Source organism: Furipterus horrens, unplaced genomic scaffold (assembly GCF_987537825.1).
Source record: "Furipterus horrens unplaced genomic scaffold, mFurHor1.1.pri manual_scaffold_4, whole genome shotgun sequence".
Lineage (NCBI taxonomy): Eukaryota > Metazoa > Chordata > Mammalia > Chiroptera > Furipteridae > Furipterus > Furipterus horrens.
This window is the reverse complement of record NW_028327174.1, coordinates 58,582,246-58,599,801: the sequence shown is the minus strand read 5'-3', so window position 1 is coordinate 58,599,801 and position 17,556 is coordinate 58,582,246. Positions and strand designations below refer to the sequence as shown.

At 32.5% G+C, this 17,556-nt stretch overlaps 1 protein-coding gene across 6 annotated transcripts in view; it reads right to left on the bottom strand.

Annotated features, from left to right (window-relative positions):
• Positions 1-1,071: 1,071 nt before the first annotated feature.
• SLC16A7 (solute carrier family 16 member 7) overlaps positions 1,072-17,556 on the bottom strand; it is a 160,549-nt gene continuing 144,064 nt past the window's right edge. For all 6 annotated transcript variants that reach the window (XM_090273539.1, XM_090273538.1, XM_090273537.1 and 3 more), the window contains 3 exons: positions 8,866-9,009; positions 4,676-5,491; positions 1,072-2,637 (listed from right to left, as the gene is read on the bottom strand). In XM_090273539.1, the coding sequence (XP_090129665.1) occupies positions 2,369-2,637; positions 4,676-5,491; positions 8,866-9,009 (1,229 nt within the window). In that variant the 3' untranslated portion in view covers positions 1,072-2,368. The remainder of the gene's footprint in view (positions 2,638-4,675; positions 5,492-8,865; positions 9,010-17,556) is intronic.

Below are 17,556 nucleotides of genomic sequence, written 5' to 3'. Positions count from 1 at the left end.
TCTACTTTTAACAATTTATGAAAATCAGTGTTAGAAATGAGAAGATAATGAAAATAACCAAGGAGCAACAGAATAAAGATGAATTGGTTTTTGACAAGAAATGTATCTGTATGTAAATAAACCTCCTTTCGTGGAAAAATCCACTGGAATGTACCCACCAGCATGTCCTCACCAGCAGGTGCTAAAAAGGACTGTATGCTTAGACCTAAGACCCCACAATCATTACTCTGCTATTTATTCCCCCCCACCCAGGTCTGATACCTGTATTATTTTAAATGTTTATCTTCAGAGAGTGTAAGGCATTTTTGGAAATGTTTAAGATTAGAGAGCTATTAATTTATGATGGTGTATTTCTTACGATGAATTGGTTACATATGAAAATAACTCATTCATGATTCAAGATTGGACAAAATTAAATTTTAAAAAATCAGCCATATACTGCCACATTTCCCTGGTTAATTTACCTATGGTATTGGCACATATTATTTTGTTTAACATTTGAAAAAATATAAATAACTCTTTCATAGGCAAAAAGTAAATATTAAATGAAATATGGAATTTTATATAATTTTTACATATGAGCACATGCTCAAACAATGCTTAAATTTTACAAAGAAAATCTTAATGTTAAGAATCACAAAAGCTTGGTATCCAGGTACACTCTTATAAGAAATAAGAATAGCACCTGTCTCTACTGCAATAAAAAAAAAGAAAAACAGCAAATTCCTTTTGCCATCTTAAGCATGACAACTCTGCAATAATCAAGCACTAAATGCTTTTTATTAATCATGATCTTAAAGTTCAGATCTGTAGATGTATTTAAATATTTATAACTTTAGCATTAATGCACAATTTCTTTCTTATTTAAAAGCAGAACTATCACATGTCACTGTTTTCAAAAGTGGTTCAGATTCCCAGATGTTTTCACATAGTTATGAAAATGAGACACTGCTACATTAATCTGGGCTGCAATATTGCAAGCTACTTGTTATTGTGTTATACACATCCCTACACTTCGCACATGTATACCAGTCACACACAGCCTCAAGCCTAGAAGCTTTTTTTTTTTTTCTTTTTTTTCTTTTTTAACAATCTCCTGGTTTAGTTACGTTCAGAGGCAGCAGGAAGTCAATCCATAGAGGGCAGAATTTCCAAGTGCTGCCATTCCTATAATGAGACATTTTCAGGGGCTGAGTAAAAAGCCTATTTGTGGTTTTTGCGTTTTGCTTTTGCATTTTGGGGAAGGAAGGGGAATGAGAGACTTTAGAGGGTTCATTATAAGCACCTCTACTCTTAGTCAGTTGTACTCAGATGGATTACTCATTACAGTAACCTTCTGTTCACCACTACGTGTTGGGAAAAATTACAGTGTGGCCTATCTGTAATCCTGTCCACCCGGATTCCCGTTGATTCCAGTTGATGTCTCAGTATGTAAATAAATCTGACGAGTTCTGGTTAAAATGAATCCCTGGTTATTACTTTCTGGAATACTAACAAAAATCCTTTTTAAAATCAATGGACATCGTTTATTGCTTAGAGTAATTTAGACTTTCAGTATAACATATATTAGGTAAAAATTCTCAAAATTATTTGAGGATTCTATTCTCTAGCACCAGGTACTAATGGCCCCCTCAAAGAAATCATATGCATGGATTAATCAAATCCAACAGTGCTCAGAAATAATGGTTTAACATAAAGTATATTTTTCAGTTTTGTTTTATGTATGCATATGCTTTTCTTTTTTACAACAGTTCATTGTATTTTAAAATTAAGATCACCTCATTTTCACTGATGTGCTTATTTTCACCCATGTTCTTATCTTTAAGATCCATGTTACAGAGTAGTATACAGATATAACACACTTCTTTTTTCTCTTTGGATTTTTTTAAGTAAAAAAAAAAATGTTGGTAATATTCCGTTTGAACTTATTTGCCTTTTTTTCTCCAGATACTGAAGTGGAAACTCATTTTCCTTTAATTCCTTTTCACGCTTTAATACCAAATAAAAGTGAGATGCAGAAAGGATATTCTTATAGGATTAAACATACTCCTAACTACTTAAACCAGGGGTTCGGAATTCAGATCTCTAGGATCAAGACTGTAACTCACCGGAAGAGTTTAAAATTATTTAAATCACCACAACCAGAGTAATGTATGGAAATTTAAGTCCCTGTATTGATTCTTTATGCGTACAATCTCAAATTTAACTGACTAAATAAAATTATAAAAGGAAACAAGAACTGCCACTGAGGGAAGTCTCATCTCCATTGTTAATTATACAGTTTTATTTTAACTAAAATCCTTTCCAACATTTTGGAAAAATATTGCTGAAAAAGTAATAAACACTGAAATCAGAGATGTGGTTCTTGCTATATGTTAGTTTCTCTTTCTGAGGGACTAGTCCCTTTTCTTGTACTTTTGACATTGACATCATAGTCATTAGATTTGTTCAAGGGTTCCGATTCTCTGGACCCGGGTTTATGCATTTCCTCTGTTGCTTTTTCCAACTTCTTTTCCTTTGCAAGCAATCTATAGTTTATAGCATTGCCAATGAGCAGCCACACACTTGCTAAGAACACAATAGCTCCGCAGGCCATATACATATATTTATACTCTCCAGTTTTATCCACCAATTTACCTAAGAGACAAAAAAAAAAATATTCTTTTAGGATTAAATAATAAAAGAGCCAGAAATAATAAAATTTTGAAATAAATTCTTCCATAAAGTATGTACTTATTTCTTAAGTTAATACTAAATGAAACTTTAATAAAGAAAAATATATACTAGATTATACTTTTATATATGTAAATAAAAGCATGTATGGGCACATGTAGCATTATATCAACAGTATATTAAAATTATTGAACATCATTTCCCTCAATAAAAATACACAACTAAGACAAAATAAGTATATATTCTTTGGGGTGTAATTTCATAAATATATACATGTGTGAGGTACATTTTTTATATCTATACATGTAGGAATAGTTATATTTATCTGTCTATTAATTTACAGCATGCACATTGAGATTGCTTTATTTCTTTCCATGCTCCCTATATTTTCAATAATGAAGAAAACATTACATTCTTTAGGAAAGACCCAAAGGCTTTTATAAAGTTCATAACATGGCGTAATGTTTACTAAATTCTTTTACTATGCCCAGCACAAGGCTAAACACTTAGATTTGTAGTATCTCATTTAATCCTACAAGACCACTCTGAAAAATCTGACCATGGTTTTACAGCCAGGAAGTGGCAGAATTTGATTCTAGTCAAGGTCTGTATGAATCTCATATTTGTAACTGTCCTGTAAAATGGCTTTACCAAACCTCTTCATTAAGTGTTATTTCACTTCTGTGGCTTATCACAGTTTTTTTGTTTTTTGTTTTTAGTTTATCTGAGTCTAAATTATTAAGACGCTAACCAGGAAGAAAATATGTATTCCATTTGATTATTAAAAACATTTAAAAACTATCCTGGTGCCCTATAATCTGAAGGTTTATTAACTTTCAAAAAGGTTTCAGTTCATAGTTTTGCCTCCTGCTTTTGCAGGAACTTCTTAACAATAATTGTCAGCAAAATTGAGTGTACACAAATTCATATTGTTTATTATATGTCAATTCCCAGTGATTCTGATGTAGAACTACATGTTAGTCAGAATTTCAATCATTCTACCTAAAATTAGTCAGTAGCTAATATTAAATTTAGCTGCTTGTAAAATTATCTATGTGAACAAGATTCCTTGTTTTAATTAGGTAAATGGTGGGATAGGCTTATTTGAATAAATATGACATATATGTAAGCATAAGAAAAATAGCATAATTTAATTTTCCATTCTAACTTTAAGTCAAATATTTCTATTCATACAATGATTGTTACACTTCAAAATACATAAAATTAGTTCTAGGGCTCCATCAGAGTTAATATCACTTTGGGCTACCATCACTACGTACTTTCTAAATGTTTAGGGAATTTTTTTTTTTCATTATCAGGGAACTACATATGATTTCCATAACTAAAGCTTCAGTTAATTATGAGTACAGCAGTAAAAGTTTGGACTGAAAAAAATTAAAATGAAAATCATGCTCTCCTTCCTTTTATTGTTCTACTAACAAGAGTAGCAGAAGCAGCAGCAACTGTGTGAGAAGTAACTACAGCAAGACCCAGTCATTCAGAAGCAGTCCGGACTGCCTACAATATGCCAGACACCATTTGTGGAGTGTCAGGGGTAGCAGGAGGCAGAAAAAGGATGAAAAAATGGCTATAGTGTGAGAGCTTCCAGAAGGCCCACAAATTGATTACTGTCATTGCCACCACTGGTGCAATGGTTTGGCAATGTCAACACAATAATTAAAAAATGACTTTTTTTATGATATATTTTTAAAAGCATAAAACAACTGATATAGGTAAAAACCTAAAAATTATGCTACCAATTATCAGTTTATCTTAAATTCTTAAGTTCATAGGTTCAGGTTCTGAAACAAGTGGCAGGTCTAAATTCAACTAATTAGGAAGTTTAAAAGCACATAATAAAACCTAAAATTAACACACCCACAGTCTTTCAGGCTATTCGTGTTTTTTTCTTACAAAGCACATTATACGCTACCAAGAAAAATCTCAGTTAACGACCATTGATTCTATGTTCTTTGCTTTCCTTGATGGGAAATATTCTTACCAGCAAGAGGAGGCCCAAGAAGAACTGGACAACACTCCACGATTGTAACAAGTCCCACCGCACTGGAAAATCTTTGAGCACCAACAAGGTCCATGAGACTTTCAAAGAGGACACTGCTAACACTCCCAAATCCAAGACCAAAAAATATGGCATAAACCACCAGGCTGGTGTAGTCCTCTGCCAATGGGCACAAGAGATGACACACTCCATTGAACATAATTGCCACACTGAAGAAGTACTGGATTCGAGGTCGAATAAGTTTAGTGTTCGCAATAAATCCTACAGAAGGCCTTGCAAACATATCAACAAAAGCCATGACAGACAGCAAGAAGGCTGCAGAGTACTCATCAATTCCCTTGTCTTTAGCATATGGAGCCAAAAATATAACGGGGGCAAAAAATCCAAGGAACATAATGACATTTCCAGATAAGTATATCAAAAATCCCCTATGCTTGAAAAGGGAAAAATCAAAATATTTATTAATTTTTTCCCACATTGATACCTTCTCATGGCTCTTCTTCGCACCTGACTCATGTGTTGTTATGCCAATCTTATTTTTACACTTAGTAGTTTGTTTGGGTTCAATGGGTCTCATGAGGGACCCAGCAACACAGGCATTCAACAATATGCCTCCCAAAATCAAGAAGCTTCCTTTCCAGCCGAAGGTATTAAAAAGGAACTGATTGAAAGGAGCTAATGTACTTAAGAAAACAGGACTTCCTGTCATGGCGAGTCCATTTGCCACGGGTCGTTTTTTATAGAAGTATTTGCCAATGATTGTTAAGGAGGGTTGCAGGTTGAAGGCTAGACCTAAACCTGCAAAGAACAAAACAAAAGGAAGAAAAACACAAAAGCATTATGCCACTCACAAAAGAAATGACTCTTCAAAATCTACATTCAATTGGGTAAGTCAGAACTCAAAATGTAACAGCAGGTAGTGATTTTTGTTAATTATAAACATCAAAAGAATGGCACATAAAAAGGTTCTCATAAGTGGACACTTGAAATATACAACAGTTTCATATTCCTTTCATTTTAAACCAAAGAAGTAAAACCAAAAGCTTTTACTGATGTTTCAATAATCACAGAATAGATCGAAACTAAGACAAAATTACTAGTTTGTATAATTACAATTACTTAATTCCACAGATTTTCATCTCTTTTTATATGGACATACATATATATGGGATAGATTTTTTTACCTTGAGGAAAAGACTGAATTTAAAACTTGAATGCTTTCTTTCAGAGTTGAACGGACTAAAAACTTTGTCACAAACAATTGTAGGTCTCCCCAGAGATATATCTTCAAAACCATGCAAATAATTTTTAAAAAATTAATTAATGCCATTAGTTTCATGTTCTATAACCCTCACATTACATGTCTCATTAATATAGATTTACCTGTGTTAGTTAAAAACTAAATATTTGGACTTGAAAGATACTCTTATTTCAGAGAGTAAAGGTTATTGTTTACATAAATCAAAAGTTCCTGCTGTCTAGGGAACTCCTTGGCAGTGCTAAATAATACCTTTGAAAAATAAATTATTTTTTATAGCTTGCCAAGGTACTATTTAGCAATAGTAATGAATAAGTCTGTTTCCAAAGTACATAAAATTGATTTATATAAATTACCTCTCTTTCACCCTTAGCCTAGGTATTATTCCATATTATTTTAGGGGCTATAGAAGAATTCTGCATTTACCAGTTTACATAAATTGAGACAGTACCACAAAGTGGTTAAGAATTTAGATTCTGGGACACTCAGTTCTGAATACAAATAATTATTGCAAACATTTAATACAAATATTTTCTCTTTTAAAAATATTTTATGTACTTATTTTTTAGAGAGACAGAAAGAGAGGGAGAGATACATCGACATGTGAGAGAAATATCGATTAGTTGCCTCTCGCATGCGCCCCAACTGGGGACCAGATTGGAAACCCAGGAATGTGCCCTGACTGGGAATCAAACTGGAGACCTTTCACTTTTGGGGACAACCCTCAACCAACTGAGCCATACTGGTCAGGGCAATACAAATATTTTCTATGCATAGGAGGGTCCCTGAAAGCTGACTGGAAGGAACCAAGAACATGCTTCGGAGAGGCATGTGTGTTCTCTGAGTCTACATTTCCATACTTGTGAGATATGCATAAAAAGTATAATTAGATCCAATTTAAAGATAATAAAACTGTCCAGCCTATGGCCAGCAGTTTATAAGTGAAAGAACCAAAATTAAAAATCCAGAAATTATTTTGAATTGTGCTTTGAAATTGTGTTCTAAATTTCTTTAGCATATGCCATCCCCCCTCCACCCACTCCACTCCCATTTTGTCACCTGGAATTTTGCCTTCAAATATTAATGAAAGTTCTCAGGAGAGAGATATTATCTACTTCTTATTCTAGTGGCATGGGAAAACAAACATGAGATTTGAAATTTTAAAAAATCTAAATCTGCCTCAAGTACTTAATTATGTGTACTACTTGGCAAAACTTTTAGACTTCTTAAGCTTTAATTTCCTCAACAACAAAAATAAGAGTTTTCCAAAATCAACTAAGTTCTAGAACTGTAAGACATTATATAGTGACATTGTGATTATTATTTGCTAATACTTACTTAGAAGAAACAAAATGGCAGGCACTCTGTAAAGTACTGTATGTTAATATTTTCATTTAATCATTCCAAGAACTCCCAAAGAATAGAAATGCCATTTTCCCCATTTTAAAGACAAAGAGAATGGGGCATAAGGAGGTTAATTTACCCATGATCACACAGCTAATATGTGCTGAATTTTTTAAAAACCTGTCTGATTTCAGATACCAACAGCTATTGACTGATAATGACTTATGATACATTTCTTACAGGTGTATTTAATGGTTGACTCTGGAAGCACCAACACCTTCACGACCCAAAGAATAGAACTAGAGTTAGAATAATATACAGGGTGGGGAAAAAGTAGGTTTACAATTATTTGTATGAAAAATAATACAATCTTTAATGAATAATAATACAATAATAAACTTCCACATACTCACAACTATAAATTTACTTTTGCCCAACCCTGTATAATGCTGTTGATATTTGTGACATCAAAATCATCTTTTCCCTAATACATCTACATGTAGGCCCAGCTTTATTTCCATGAGCCAACATAATATATAGTATTTCAGCACAAAGGAAAGGGCATTCTCTCCACTATGACAATTCTTAGATATTATAAGATCCTTATTTACAAAAGGTGTTTTAACATATTTTAAAAAAAGAGAGTTATTGATAGGTGATAAAGAGAAAGATTTTAACATCTGTATGTTGTAGGCTTTAATGTGTCTTAATTTTTTTTTTAATCCCATGATGTATAAGTGCAAGGTTAGACTGATCTAAAATCACAATAAAAATATATTTACCTTTTTATCTGTGGGTATAAGAAAAAGATTTAATTTCTCTATGTATTGAAGTCTATTTTTCTTAAAAATGAGTATAGATTTGTTTGATTCAATTTATTATTGAGAGCAGTAAAAATAGTGTTTTGAAAATGTACATATTCAGGTCAGTTTGAGTCCAGAGACATTTTGTATGAGAAACAACTATAATCAAATTATAGTATGTCATTTGAAAATATTTGTGTTTAGTAGCAAATAGGCCTTGTAGGGCTTTTAAGCAGAATCCTTTAGTAAGGAAAAACAGTAGCATCAATACTGAGCTTGACGTAAACAGAACACAGACACCAATAATTCTATTTTTAAAGCTAAGTCAGTGCATCTAGAAAATATCTTTCTGGCACCATTTTTAACCTATTATAAGTAATACATGAGATACTCTAAATAGTAATAAGTGATGAAAAATACATTTTTTAAAAAATGAAGCTATTTATATGCCAGAAAGCCTCTGTCCATTATCTGAACTGGTTGAAGAGTAAAGGATAAGACAATAAAAACAGACCAAAGCTGTTTTGTTTTTGACATTTATATCATAGCGCATTACATATCTGATAAATCCTTTTTTTTCCCACTACTTAAAATGATTTTAATTGGACATTCCATAGCTAGTATTTTGATGTACTATATAGAAGTAATTTAAGATTGTATAACATAAATTTAAATGAAAACAGTAGGAATATGCTGTTGCTCATGCTTCTTAGGGAGCTCTGTAAACAACCTGAGTGTTAAGATAATAAGCTGAAAACAAAACTTACCTCCCAGGAATCCAACAGTGAGGTAGAGCTCGATTACGCTGGAACTAAAAGAGGCTGCAACCATTCCAGAACAGCATAATAAACCCCCTAACATCACCACTGGTCTGCTACCATATTTATTTACCAAAACACTGCTTATGGGACCTGAGTAGAGATGAGAATAAGAAATATTCAGTTGCTGCATCATTTACTTACTCTGAACATTTTTAATTTTGAAAGCTGAGAAAGCACATTTTAATGATCAAAGAAAAATAGTAGTTCATGTGAAATATAATGAAGACTTTTCAATACTTTCCAATCAGTTTGACTGGTGATCTTTAACCATACATATAAAATCACATAAAATAATAAATTGGAACTGTTTAATACATAGTTTATGACCATAATCATTCAACTTTTGACGGAAAAGTTTTTTAACAAGACATAGGTAAATTGTCTAAATATCTTAATAAATGCAGGTAAATTTATGTAACAAAATGTAGGCATTATATAAATGACTTGTATGTGTTAGAATTTGATTTTTTTAGTATACTATGTACACAAACACACACATACATGCCCTTAATTAGATTTCAAAATTTTAATTAAAAACCACTGTGATTTTTCTTTAACGCCATATTTCTTTGATACTAAGGCACCAATTGTTTCCATCTTACTATACTCTCAACATTACAGATAAGGACGTCTTACACTTGATGATCTCTTAACAGTTCCTGTTTCGGGGCACAGTCACAGCCCTACAGATGCTTGAGTTGAATTGTTATTTCTGCAATGTGGTTGGACAATGGCAATAACTCACATTTCAGTCAAACCACTTAAGGACCATTTAAAAAGAAATATGCAGCCTTCATTGTTGTCTAAAATATCTTCTGTCCATACATTCTAGTAAGGCCAAAAACGTACCAGCAGCAAATTTACAGAATGGATGCAGTGGTGTAGGTGGTATTACTAGAGAAAATGGTGGGTCTTTCAATTAAAATATGCTTCTTCAAGGGTGAAGAGAAGAATTTCCTATGTGAAACACGAACATTGGAGACATTGATTTAAAAACTAATTTAGAAGAGACAGATACTGACTGGAAAGAAGGTTTTGAAATGCCTTATTCAATTTATTTAATGTACATTTTCTAAATACATGTGTGTGCATAAAATATTAGGAGTAATTAAATGATTAAAGTAATATGTTTAAATATATCTAAAAAGCTTTTTTGGTAATTATAACATTAAAGTTATAAATATTCATAAAGTATTGCATCTTATTAATGCACAGCATTTTTTCCTTTAATGGTGCTTTATAAAATAATGGTACAACTTAACAATTGAGGCTTAGAATCAATGAAAGTCCAGGCTATTTTATAAGACCTATCGATGTGTAAATGATTTGATTTGACATTCACTTTTTAACTTAAAATTACATTTCATCTGAAACTTGGGACACTACTTTTCTTAAAATTACTTAACTAACTCAATTTAATTCAATTTAAATCAAGTTAATACAGTATTTCTTGAGCTCCTAGTATAAAACCAGTTTACACATGCCAAGGATAAAATAATACAAAATAACTACCTATGAGTTGAATTAATAACAACGATCTCTTCTCAGTATCACTGATATTATCAATACCATTTTCTATGTGGCGACTCGATAATTAACAAATAAGTTAACTGATTACCACATTTTATAATTCTTTGCCCAAAATATGTAAATTTAAATTGGAACATAAGCTATGAATCACAACTAAATCTACAATGACTGTGAAATTATTATATATATAGGTATAGATAAGCATATCCAAGTTTTTTTCCATCACTGTGATTAATTAAGGGTAATGACTAAAGAAGGCATTCAGAGATGCTGACAGTTGCTTTTTGTTTGTTTGTTTTGTTTGTTGAGGTAGCTTTGATAATTTCTACATTGGGATCAGTAAATACGCAGTAAGAGTTACAATTTTCACAAATACTTTTAAGTTACATACTTTAATTGAATAATGTCCTGTATGGGACATACTCGCATAATTCATCTGTAATCTTTTTTTCTAGCAAAAAAAAAAAATATGTTTTATATGTGATAATTTGGAAATAATCAAAGCTCCTTACTCCTTAATATGAAATACTTATAAAATGTCATAAAATATGTCTACTTGTTAACAGTTCTAGGTCAAAATTTAAATTATGATATGAAATAAAATATACTCCTTTTGTAAGGAATTACTAAATCCTTAATATTAACTTGAGGAGGCATCTAACACAGATGTAAAACAACATCATCCATTATCTCTCTCCATCCTACAAGCAGCTTAGTTTATTGCTATTAACAAGAAAGATAAAATAAAAAAAAGATCTCATCACATAATGTTTTTATTAAGCATGAGCCAGCTTCCCAGATTTCTCTTTTGATGAAGCATGGGCCTAATGATGTTCTGAACTCATTCATTCATTTATTTATTAATTCTATCATTCTGGAAGTTTGTATTCAGCAAGTGCTTTCTTAGTAATCATTATGTTTAATCATTAGTTATGTCAAAAAAAAATTCTGTACCTGCTTATTGTTATATCTGAATCTATAAGTACAGGAGTTATTCATCAAAATTCATTGTTCTATTTGCTCATTAAGCAGTTATTTAAAATGTCATGAAAGAATAATAATGTCTCATTTCCAAAAAATTCACAAAAGTATTAGACTATATCTAACTCAGACTGTCTCTCCACTAATTTTTTCAGATCCTGCTTTCCAGTCTAAGAATTTTAAGTGTCAAGTATTATGGCATGTTCATGCTAACTATGAAGTTGTACAGGAGAGTTTCCCCAGAGATAAGTGTAAGGATCTCAATACTGTCACCCATATTTCTGCTACTTCTTTGTCTTCTGAAAGCTACTTCTGTCAGCTACTCTGTATTTTATGGTTGTGAGTCCATAGCATTTAGCAAAAGAATACTTACCCTGCCAAGGAAGCTTATGTGGGCTCTTATGGATTGCAGAGTTTGCCCGCTCTTAGAACTCCTATAGCACTTAAGAGTTGGTAACACACAGAGCACACAAAAAACATTTACTTTCCATTTCATTTCTCTAAATAGTATTCATACATTCTATTCTAAGCTCTGTAAAGGAAGCTGCCATATATGCTATTATTATTCATCAATATCTATTGAGTTAGTATTCTTTGCAGTCAGTATGCTAAGAATTGTATGTGCATTATTACATATGATTTCTGTGGCAATCTGATGATATAGTTGCCTAATTAATGTTATTTAACAGTTGATAAAACTAAGGTGTGCAAAGCATTTACATAACTTGCTCAAGATCACATCAGTGTAAGTAGCAGAATGTGGATATGAGCCCAGGATCATCTGATTTTAAAACTGTGCTAGTAATTACTGTGCAGAAAAGAGTCAGCAATAGCAGGGCTAAAACTCCATCTTAATGAGGCCTGATTGCAAGGTTGGCTTTTGGTTAGCATCTGGGAACTTGGATTTCAGAAGTGTTCCTATCATCCTCTAACTGATAGTAGTGGCTCATTGTGCCTAAACTATTTTTATAAAAAAAAAAAAGTTTATGTTGAATGTCTGCTTTCCTTCTGGTAGTTTGGAATTTGGGTGGATGCCAGACAGGAATGCCTATGTTACTGGTAACCCAACAGAAACCTTAAGCACTGAGTTTCTAATGAGCTTCTTTCTTAGAAAATGCTTCACACATGTCAAAACTAGTTGAAGGAATTAAACCCATCCTTTGTGATTCTAGCAAAGAATACTCTTGAAAGTTGACAGCTGGTTTCCTCTACACTTTGCCCAATGTGATTTTTTTTCCCTGATTTTGTTTTGTACCCTTTCACAGTAATCAATCATAGCCATGGAAGACATTGTTGAGTTTTGTAAATCCAGGAAGTGAATCATCATATGTGGGTATAACCTTGGGAACTGTGAAAATGACTGCTGTGCTATAGCTCTTTTATGTCTGCTAATTTTGAGTTTTGTATATAGTATTAATAAACACATGTAAATATTTAATTTTTTTCTTTGATTGATGCTAGAGATAGGGGAAGGAAGGGAGAAAGAGAGGAGAGAAGCATCGATGTGAGAGAGAAACATCAATCAGTTGCCTCCTGCACGAGTTCTGACTGGGGATCAAACCTGTAACCCAGATATTTGCCCTGACCAGGAATCAAACTGGTGGCCTTTCAGTTTGTAGCATGATGCCCAACAGAATCACACCATCCAGCGCTCTATTAATATTTTTAAAAAGGTATGACACATGTTTGTATGTATGTATTGTTTTGTATATTGTTATTCTGTTCTTTAGACATAAACTCATAGTGCTTGCTTTTATTTCTTTTGTATATTGCATGAGTACATAATAAATGCTGTGAGAAAATTTGGAGAGTATGTTATGCAATGAACATTTTATAAAATATATTTGATCAAACTAAAACCATGAATTGAAATTGACTATCAATTTTAGCTATATAAAACTTTTATGTATAGTATAAACACTAAGAGAAGAAATGATGAACTGTTATAATTTATTTTTCATTTGTTTTATTTCCAATTTATATATGTAGTATCCTGTCAAATCAAATGATAAAAAGCACTAATGCAGAACTGAGAGAAAGTTGCTTGCAATTTCAGAAATTTATTTGTGTTTACTACCATAGTATTTTTCTTACTAAGAGACTTTCTAAATTTGAAATATTTTTCAAGGAGATTGTTTTGAATTAAAAAACTGTTGCTATGTTAAATTGAACAGAGTGTAGGCTCCTCTTCATTAACTACTTACTGCCTGAGGGATATCTGTGCACTGAAGTTGGGATTAAAATCCACCTGGTTTCTCTTTCCATGTGATTTCCTTTCATTTAAATTCAGTGAAAAACATGAAGGGAGAGACCCTGATAATTAGACAGCAACTACTGCATTTATTTTTAAAATGAATGAAGACATAATGTTACTCGGGTAAATTATCAGCGCGTTGCACGATGTTAAGTGCCCCAGTTTAACTTACTAGAGCTAATTCCAACTCCACAAAAGATAAATCTTTATGTCAGCAGAAGATACTCATAGAGTATTCACTCAGCATTTATCCAGTATTTTAAGTATATAAAGGTTTTGAGTAAATGTTTTGAGTAGCTATAGAAGTCAAGAAAGGGACTGATTAACATGGTAGGTACACTTGGTGCATAACAGGGACAGAGGGTGGGTGACAGGGTCCACAAACTCATTTGTATTTGCTGTTCCCTCTGTTGGGAATGTTCTCCTCTTTTGTATGTAAATGGTTTATTTTTCACATACTCAGGTTTCTGCAGATATATCAACTTCTTAGAGCAACTCCTCACCACTCCAAATAGATGAAGCTATTAACCTTAAATGAGGTACCAAATACTATTGCAATATACCTATAAATCTATAGCTCACTTTCCATACATTCTATATTAAATATTGTTCTTTCTTTGCATATTTTAATGCCTGTCTGCTGTTGGCCTGGTTGCATGTTCTTAAATTTTATTTTAACAAGAAGATAGTTATAGTTATGTTTGTCTTTTCCTCTCTGTACATAAACTCTTTTCATTTCAGTATTTACTCAACCGCAGATTGTTTCAACTAGGCATCAACACAACTGTTTAAAAGCTATTTGTATTTGGGAGAAGTGGACAAATTGACATCTTATCAAAATCATTTAATATAAATCAAAGAGTTTGAAAGTGGTCATTCTCTATGCCCAAGGACAGAAATGCCAAGCACTTCCTTGGGGTTTACAGGTTACATTATTCTCAACCAGGAAAGACATTCTCACTTGTTTAAGGCTGGTACAATAGTTACATAATAATAAAAATAACATTTCTTGAGGACTTGGCAGTTCCAAGCCCTTCATATTATAAAATCACATTTAATCCTACAACTCCTCTAAAAGTTGTTATGTCTTCATTCCTATTTTATTTTATTTTCATTCTCATTTTATAAATAAGGAAAATGAGGTGCAAAGTAATAACTTCCAAGGATTTCTTAAGCACTCTGCTATACCTCTCTCTGGGCAGAATGATTAAATATTATTTACATGCATGATGCTCATTCTTTAAAGTAAAAATTTGGACTTAATACTACATTACAAAACATTATATTTGACAATCCCTGTTCTTTGCAATAATGTTTAAGAATATAAGAAATAACTGTATTTGCAGAAAGTGTTGGTTGCCTACCTCTTCTTTCAGCTGAATCCTGGTTTTGTTCTACACTGAACCTCTTCTGTGAGCGGATGGGGTGGGAAATCATAAATACCACAACCGAATAATGATAGGACCATTCCCACTACCAAATGCTTGTACAAACATAAGCATGTTGTGGCAATTTAGATAGGGAGGAGTGCCCTGGGGACTTCTAAGTAAGTATTTCCTCAGCCTTGAAAAGCAATAAAATGCCTCAGTTTGTTCTCATGACAGTGTGATGCATGGGATACCATAGTCATCCATGAACCATGAAGACTGCTTAAAGATTAGGTAGATACTTAAGCCCTTAATAAATCAGAGAGCCAATAAATCAAGCCAGGAGCTGCCTTACTTTCAGACTTCTTGTGATCTAATATCATAAAATTTCCTTATTAGTTTACCAATGGACACTGGATTTTTCCTTACTTACAGTCTAAAATATCATAACATAATAATAATAAAGGGTCAATTTCTATTAAAAATTTTATAAAATGTGTTAAGACTATTGCAGACTAAAAGTAGTTAACATCTACTAAATACCTTTCTTTTCCCTTTAAAACTTGACGGGCTACTTAGTTTCAAATAATTATTTCAGTGTGATCTCACTGAAGAAAATTTAAAGTTGTCCCAATTTCTTCCTCTTTTGCCCTCCTCTGCCCATCCCACCCCTCCTCCTGCCCCCACAGTCAATCCCCACACTGCGGTTCGTGTCTGTGAGTCACTCATACATATTCTTTGTCTAGTCCCTTCCCTTTCTTTCCACCATTATCCCCACACCCTGACTCAGCAAAGGGGGAAAAATTGGGGAAGCTGTAATAGAATAACAATTAAAAAATGATTTTAAAAAATAAAGAACAGCTCAGTGGATTGAGCGCTGGCCTGCAAACCAAAGGGTCACAGATTTGATTCCCAATCAGGGCACATGCCTGGGTTGCAGGCCAGGTCCCCACTGGGGTAGCATGAGAGGCAACCACACATTGATGTTTCTCTTCCTCCCTTCCCCTCTCTCTAAAAATAAATAAATACAACCTTAAAGAAAAAAAAAGGAACATTTAATGCAACGTTGTTGTTTTCTAATTTGTTATACTCAATTAAATGTTGAAATAGTTTAATCACAATAGCATTTTTGAAATGTGGATATGTAATTCAAGATGTATCTTAAATATATATATTTCCATTAACCACTAAACAAAATTCAATTTGTAAATTGAAGATTTATATGTGTCCAGCAACTAATAAACAGTGTGACCATTTCCAAAGGATGCTAAAATGTATTTCTAATCATGAATAATTTTCCTTTATAACTCTTATTGTACATAGACTACTGCATGAAGTCCTATAAAATTTTATATTCTTTCCCTCCATCTATTCCTCAAAAGTAGTTTTAAATAACACTGCCATAATGCATTCCCTGAATCCATCTGTCTAATGTAATCTCCTAAGCTTTAAACTGCTACATTACTTTGTTCCTCTGTCTCTTAAAATAGTAATAATATTGTAAATTATAGCATATTTACTTTAACATTTGCATTAATCACTGAAGTTTAATTTCTTGAAAGACAGAGGTATAATTCATTCATATTTATAATTTACATAGGCATAAAACAGATAATTTATTTCATACAGTAGATAGTGATTATCTTAAGTTTAATTAGCTGATTTACTAAGCTGATTTAGGATTGTCATATAATGCTACAATTAATTAACATGATAACAATACTTATCATAGAAAAGGTTTTAAAAGGCTACTTGATCCACTAAGTTCTTTTCTCTTCTTATCTAAAACATAAAAATATAAAAAATTCAACTCATATTCCAGGATAAAGACCACTTTAGGGATGTATATATGATCTCTATTCATCTTAATTCTTCTTTTAAAAAGTACCTTAGTTTATGACTAAAGATGTTTAAGAAAACAAAACTCCAAACTAAAATTATGAAGTCCTCTTACCCCAACATCCTTGCTACTGTTTACTACAGCATATACAGCATATATATAATGCAGAGAGATATGTATTTGTGTGTGTGTGTGATGAATCCAAGGGACCTAATACCAAGAGAATGTGTTCCTAGTATTCTTTGTGCACCTTTTACATAAGTTCTAGAATGCTGTAAAGTACTATAGAGTAGTAATAATTACTATTCTCTACTTATTCCAGGAAATAAATAACAACTACTATTTAAGAGGTTGTTCCCTTAGCTAATACTCTTAGTTACCAATTATGCATCTTTTCTCTCTTGCTTCCTGTTTGGGAGAACACAAATTCCTTGCAGGAGTCAGCTTCTCTCCATGCAGCCATATGCTCAGAGAATAACACGCTGTACTGAGGTGGTCATCAATCCTGTTTTACTAAGAAAGTCAATCACGGAATCTCATTCCCTCTCTATTGAATGATTTAGAGCTGGGGTTATGTTGCAATTTTGGCCAATGAGACATTAGTGAAAATCTACTAGCAATTTCTGGGAAAAGTTCTCATTTTCTTCCAAAACGACACAGAGAAA